The following is a 7,174-nucleotide window of genomic DNA, read 5'->3' on the forward strand; positions in this document are numbered from 1 at the left end:
GGGAGTTAAATGGTTAAGACACAAGTCAACAACACCCTGGCTATAACAGCAATTTACAATACAAGCCTGAAAAAATTAATCACAGGAGAACAAAGAGGGTTTAAAGTAAAGGGTCACAAGCGAAAAAGATAAACACAAGGTAGCAAGCTAAATAACTAGAATCTTTGGCTCTAAACAAGGTCTTTACAACACTAGAACACGAGATAAGTTGCAATCGTGACTAGATTCCCCCTATTTATTACAAAGACAACTTCAAACTTAAAAGGATTGATGAGCAAAATGACAAATCACATTTATTTCAAATAGCAGTAAATGAAGCTTCGAAATATTTTAAATACAACTGGAAGAAGTCGGAAATCTTATTAAATAGCCTCCGCTGATAACAATATAGTGTCCATCGCTTTCCAAGGGTTTTTCCCTCTCAGATCGCCTGCGTGGATGGCGCGCTGGAGCGGGTAGGTTATTGCTTATTGGGGCTTGGAGCCTGCTTTCGAAGGTCCCGATAGTAACAGGCCCGTAAAGAGCTTCTGTTTTCTTTTAAGATGGTGGTAACAAAATTTTTGAAAACTTTACAGTAAAACCATCAGTTAAAGAAACAAAATTGACTGGTGAGGATGAATGACCCAACTTCACTAATCTTTAAATTTTAATTCCAAAATATGGCTTCGTGCCCGTTAGGTTACCGGGAATTTCGAAAAACGGGCCCCAGCTGAGCCGCTATGCCAACAAACTGCTCTTCAATAGCATATTTCCCTCGCATGGTACATCTGCGCCTGTTTGCGAAAAAGCAGAATGATGTAACAATCACATTTTCCACAGCCTTAAAGATATGGCCAAGCAAATGCAAGACACATTTTAAAAAGCTAACGAAGATCCAAAAATTGTTTCAAAAAACAAAACAAAACACAAAAGAGCATGAAAAGTCGGTGTTGTATTCAAAGACCGTTGATCATTGTGTCTAGGGTTTGGTGGAGCTGTGGCAGAACAGTAAAAGGGGAAAGGCAGTCGCATCAGGTCAGTTTCGAGTTTTTTTCTTTTCAGTTATGCAGATGACGCAATTTTTTTCCCTTTTCTTTCAAAACAAAAAAGAAGAAGAAACAGTCAGATCAGCGATGAGGGGTTAGTGCTGTCCTGAAAAAACTAAATTCAGTAGCTAAATTCATTTTCGCCTATGACAGCTATCAGAATAGCTATCAAATAAATATACATAAAACCGCTTCTCACATTGTATTACTAAATTAACAACCATTAATGCTTTAATTCAAACTTATTTCACAATCAAAATCAGCCAGAAAATTTATACTCATGTCTATTATTTGCTCGTAATTTTTTTTATTTCAATCCCTTAAATGCCGTTTTTTAATTATTTATTTATTCATTTTTGCGTATCTAGATGGAAAACTAGAGATATGTAACCAGTTATCATCTGTAACTGAGATATAGACGTATAGTTAGTTTAGTTGATAGTTAGTTTATGGCCTCCTGCTACTTTCATATCTGCTGTTATCGCTACAGCATACTGCTTTTTCAATTGCTGCAGCCACCACTACTATTTTATTATCACTGCTGCTTCCAGTACCACTAATTATCTTTTGTAATATTTTGTAATTACAAAGATTATGAGATTTTACTCAAACTTATTTCACACTCAAAACCAACCAAGCAATTATACTAGTATCTATTATTTGCTCGTAAAATTCTTTTTTTCAGTCGCTTAAACGACTTTTTCATCCTATATTTTTTTTCGTATGCATACGGGCAACTAGAGGAATGTTATCAGTTATCATCTGTACCTGAGATAAAGACTTATAGTCAGGTTAGTTAAAAGATAGTTGAAGGCCTCTTGCTACTGTTATTTTGACGGTTATTGCTACAGCATGATGCTTTTTCAACTGCCACAACCACTGCTACTGTTACTGTCATTGTAACCGCTACCTCCAGAGCTACTAATAATCGTACATAATATTTCGCGACATACTAGGTTTATGTAAGAGGTGTAGTCTCGTAGTGACACTGACGTTGGGATGCTTTTTTTCTCTGCTTGTTACTGACTGATATGGTTAACTACACTTTCAACTCCGTCAGTAAGCTTGAATCAAAGCTTCCCTTTACCACAGAGTATAAGGGTAATGGTTTGTGTTACTGACTGATATAGATATTGACACTATCGACCCCGTCATTAAGCTTGTAAAAAAAAGCTTCTCTTTACTACAGAGTATACAAGTAAAGGTTTGTGTTGATGACTGACATGGTTAGTGACACTATCGACTCCGTTAGTAAGTTTGTAAAAAAAATGCTTCTCTTTACCACTGAGTATATGGGTAAAGATATGCTACAACGGATAACCAAGCAATTATCTCAGGATCATAATCTCTTAGTGAACTTTCTTTTAAAAACTTGTTGTCAGATATAAAATGTTCTCAAATTCTCCTAGCCAGCTCGAAATCCATGCCAGCGTTTGATCTCCCCGTCGTGTGTTTTGATGAAGATGTCCTCGATTTGCAAAGACATTTTCTGATTACCAGTGCTGCGATCAATAGCAGCAGTACTCCTCCACCAGCAGAACCACCAATAACTGCATAATTTGGACCTTCCTGGGGAACTGCTCCTGCCTCCGTTGGTACATTCGAAGTAATAGCCCCTTCTTTCAAAATGAGAGAATAAAAAATATGTTTCAAGCTTGTACTCAACTAAAAAATAGATTAATGAGTCCGGTTTTGAAGGTATATTTTTGAAAAACACGCACGGCTAATTTCTCCTTTTATTTATTCGCTTGAAGCCAGGATTTGGATCAATCAGATAAGCGAAGTGCTGGTTTTCATACCAAAGTATGTTTTATTCCTTAATGAATTGTTGCTACGCTATTATAATACACATGTTAAAATAATGAAACCTTTTCACGATTTTGCATTAGCGAGTATTAACTTTTTTTAACTTTGGATGTACATAACGTTTACATGGATAATTTCAATCTCTCCCAGACATTGCTAGAATATTTTTATGATTCAGATTCAATGACAGAATCGAATTTATTTACAAATGGAAACAAACTCACTTGTAAACGTTGTACTCTCAGGCAACGTAAATGTACTATGGGTTGACGAGGCTTCAGATTTTCTGTTTGTGAAGGGATTGGTAGATCTGGTCAAAGGCTTTGTCGTCGGAGAGACCCCGACTTTAACTGTCAAACTGGTGTCTGTCGTGCAGGAAACGTCCCCGTTGTCACTGGCACTAACTGTGAGATGATAAACTTTCTTCGTCAGGTCGGACACCACCGTGACCACACCCGTTTTAGTATGAATAGAGAACGCGTCATTTTTCGATAGGCTGTAAGTTATGTCGCTGTTTACTCCACTGTCCAAGTCAACTGCAGAAACTTTGGTCACGGTTTCTCCGGGAATAAGAGCCAAAAATTCTAGTTTTAGATCTCCTGGTGGCTCGATGAAGGTTGGACAATTGTCATTTTCATCCAGCAATGTTAAATGTACAGTGGCGATTCCAGATTTCTGGGGATATCCGTTATCTGCTGCAACCATTGTCACGTTGAAAGATTTCACTTCATTTGTCTCAAAATCCAGCGTCTGTGCGCTGTAAACCTTTCCAGTCTGTCCACCAACAGTGAGAATACTTTCAATGCTATCATCACCCAGTATGGTATAAAATATCTGACCGTTTCTACCCGAATCTGTGTCATTGGCTTTTACTTGTAAAATCACTGTTCCGACGGGAGAATTCTCTACAATTGCAGCGCTGTAAAACTTTTTGTCAAATCTTGGAGGATTGATGTTTGGTTTTGCCTTCTGATCGCAATATGCACCGTCAAACGCTGGATAACACGAACAAATGTTGGGTAGGATGCAATCTCCTTGGCCAGAGCAGTTTTTTACAGCACTGCAATCAGGAACGCTGCATGCTCGACCCGACCAGGAGGAGTTGCAGAGGCAGATGTCGTAGCCAACACATTTTCCATTTCCTGCGGCGCAAAATGAGAACACCGTTTGTTAGCCTCGTTAAACCGCATTGATTTATTTTAGAAGCTAAAAAATAACTCGGGAGTGAAAGTTGTCGAGGAGATCGCCAAGATCAATATCATAGAGATAGGATTGAGGACCACCCAAAGGCATTGATATTCTTTGTGACCATTTTTTTTTCGGACCGAGGGAGGTAAATAATTTTCATTTGTTGCTAACAATAATGATATTCTTCTCGTTAGTACGATGTATCCATATGAGCAGCGACATGGGAAAAGATTGGTGACGAAACAATATTGAACTTTAAAACGATGTACTTACCGGAGCAATAGTTGACAGCCTCACAAGAAAAGTTACTGCAGTCAGCTCCAATGTATCCAGAGTCACATTTACAGAACTCGGCTTCCACGCATGCGCCATGGGCAGAACAGTTGTTCACGGTTGTGCAAGTGGGCTGACTGCAGTTATCGCCAGTGAAACCAAGGTAGCAACTGCATGAGACATTAAGCAACTCCGTGGAAACGCAAACGCCTTGGCCGCTGCAGTTTGCAAGATGACTACAGTCCGCCACCTGTCCGCAATCCGCTCCAACAAAACCCGGAAGACAACGACACTTGTCGCTAGAGATGCACTCTCCGTTTTTTGAACATTGATTGACAGCTTCACAGTCAGGAAGAGCGCAGCTTACTCCGGTCCAGCCATAACTACAGGAGCATTTTGCAAAGTCCACACAGCTACCGTGTTCTTGAAAACATTAAGGTGGGGAGAAAAGGACAGAAAAAAATGGTAGTATAGTTAAACCAGAGAGAAGTAATAAAGGTAAAACGCGAAAGATGAAGGAAAGAAAAAAGGATGGAGGGATGGAAGGAAGGAACGACGAAAAAGATATATCTTTTCAGGGATCATAAGCGTGTCTTTCCCAAGATTACTTACCTGAGCAATAATCCAATTGTTCACACGAGTACTGGGTGCAGTTGGTTCCAGTCCATCCTGTAGTACATTTACACACATCGAAATCCACACAGATTCCATTCCCAGTACAATTTGATACATTGTAACAAGTTGGAACAATACCGCAGTCATCACCTGAGAATACGAGAAATGTACCTATTTTTAGAACAAATACTATTGCAAGTAGTACAGCAAATTACCAGTCTACTTCTCAACTAATACAACCAGACTTTTTAACATAAATTTCGCCGTCAATTGTTCATTTTGAACAGCTCACTGGTGGCTGATTGCTAGCTGTTTGGTAAACCTATACAGGCATTCACTGTGCAGGGACTAGCCAAAAGTTGGGTGAGCTAGAGAAAATGGGGGGCGGGGGTAGGGTGCCGAGGAGAGGGAAGGAAGTATTCTGTTCCTCATCACTCCTCCTCAGACCCCCACCGATTTTTTTCTCGTCCTCCCTTTCATTAATCTCCACTGACCAAGAACATACGATATCACTAGTTACAATTAATCTAATCAATTTTTTTTCCTATTAATCAAACACGCGTTATGATAACAACAACAACAATAGCCATACAAATATTTAGGTAACTGACCTATATAACCAGGATTACACTGGCAAATGTCCGTTGTTTTACAACTCCCGTGTTTAGGGCTAGTACAGTTGTTGACTCCCAAGCAAGTGGCTGTAAATCACAATAAATTCAAAACGTTAGTATCACAGGATGGCATAACGGCAAACCTTTTTCGTCTTTTGTCAACAGCGGGCGCAACTTTTGACAACTAACGACCGTGTTCAACTTCCAGAGGTAGGAGAAAACGACAGCGGCCACCCTTCATTATTTTTTAATAGTTTGAAACACGATGTCAGTTGAAAAATAGAATCACTTTTCCTGAGGAAAAGAGAAAATCCGAGCAGCAAAGCTAACCATAAAAGTTTGATGTCACTAGCAAGCGATATTGGTTGCGTGGCTCCTTTACACAGTCTTCGGAGACGTGTAGAAAGCAGCTACAAAAGAGCTGCCAGTCGTGCAATTGATATACAATATATGATTAAAACGGGAGATAAACGGCATTAGCTTTTCGTTAATCCTGATTACAACCTTGCACTTCACAGCTTCGTCCTTCCCAGCCCAGTTCACAGACACAAAATCCTTTCACGCACTTTCCATGGATGGTTGAACAGTTAAGACAGGAGCCTGGGAAAAATAGAAAAGTACGATGACAAAGTTCACGATGAACTTATTTATTTGAGGCATCAGATCTCTTTACACAACCATCGCAACATATAGACGCTCTTAAAATAATGTGGTGTATAATTTTAAGAGCGTCTGTATGTGTTACGATGTTTGTGCAAAGAGATATGATGCCTCAATTAAATAACCCAATTGTTCTAGTTAATAAAGTCTCACTGTGACAACCCTCCACCCTTCAAAAAAAAAAACAATGAAAGAAAGAAAGAAAAACGAGAACAAAAAGTAAAAAATTAACTTCGTTACTAGCAAACGAAAAAGTAAGCAAACAAACAAACACACTCACCGAAATAGGAAAGAAAACAAAGCAGTACGGACCTTTGGATGAAATGAATTGTTTCATACACAATACGGGAAAAGGATTTCTTTCAGAGAGCCCGAATTCGAACAAATAGGTCCACCATTCCTTCCTGTCTAGATAACACCTGTTGACAAGCTTTGAGGGAATCGATCAATACCTCTATCACAACTCTTCCCTGTCCACCCTTCGATACATTGACATGTTCCATTGATACATCTTCCTTTGCCTGAACATTGGTCCGGACAGTCTGAAGTGAAAATAAGGAATTTTCGAATGCGTTATTGCAAGCACCACAGAGCTAAAAGACAGTTGAATCCAATATCATCTACGGAGAATTAGATCTCACGAAGCCAGCATTTTATAATTCCAACATTTTTATATTGTTTTTTGCGCCTTCTCATTTACAAGCTCTCATACTTTCAGAATATTTTATGAAATGCAACTTCTTATCGATGACATTATTCTTAATTATTCTAGTTATTGAAAGTTTTATCTGAATGATGACAAATTGGAAAACCGTATGTCCTTCACACTCTAAAGACAAATGAACTTGTTTCTTTAAACTTGTGAGACCTCCTTACAAAGTACTATATGGACGTTACGAAAGCTTACCTCGTTTAAAGATTTCCTGATCAGTGAACGTCGTGTCGTTGGTCATGGCGACGTCAAATATGCAGCTTTGTAGATCGTTATCAGAA

General features: G+C 39.0%; 1 protein-coding gene across 4 annotated transcripts in view; it reads right to left on the reverse strand.

Moving 5' to 3' along the window:
* Positions 1 to 267: 267 nt before the first annotated feature.
* The window catches only part of LOC111342216 (uncharacterized), a 55,244-nt gene continuing 48,337 nt past the window's right edge, over positions 268 to 7,174 (reverse strand). For 3 of the 4 annotated variants that reach the window (XM_088759509.1, XM_088759507.1, XM_088759510.1), the window contains 8 exons: positions 7,089 to 7,174; positions 6,634 to 6,723; positions 6,026 to 6,121; positions 5,519 to 5,608; positions 4,905 to 5,057; positions 4,293 to 4,715; positions 3,056 to 3,973; positions 268 to 2,644 (listed from right to left, as the gene is read on the reverse strand). The exon at positions 7,089 to 7,174 is cut by the window's right edge and continues 32 nt beyond it. In XM_088759509.1, the coding sequence (XP_088615635.1) occupies positions 2,421 to 2,644; positions 3,056 to 3,973; positions 4,293 to 4,715; positions 4,905 to 5,057; positions 5,519 to 5,608; positions 6,026 to 6,121; positions 6,634 to 6,723; positions 7,089 to 7,174 (2,080 nt within the window). In that variant the 3' untranslated portion in view covers positions 268 to 2,420. The remainder of the gene's footprint in view (positions 2,645 to 3,055; positions 3,974 to 4,292; positions 4,716 to 4,904; positions 5,058 to 5,518; positions 5,609 to 6,025; positions 6,122 to 6,633; positions 6,724 to 7,088) is intronic. The other variant, XM_088759508.1, reaches the window with a different exon arrangement.

This window comes from Stylophora pistillata, chromosome 5 (assembly GCF_964205215.1).
Source record: "Stylophora pistillata chromosome 5, jaStyPist1.2, whole genome shotgun sequence".
NCBI classification, from domain to species: domain Eukaryota; kingdom Metazoa; phylum Cnidaria; class Anthozoa; order Scleractinia; family Pocilloporidae; genus Stylophora; species Stylophora pistillata.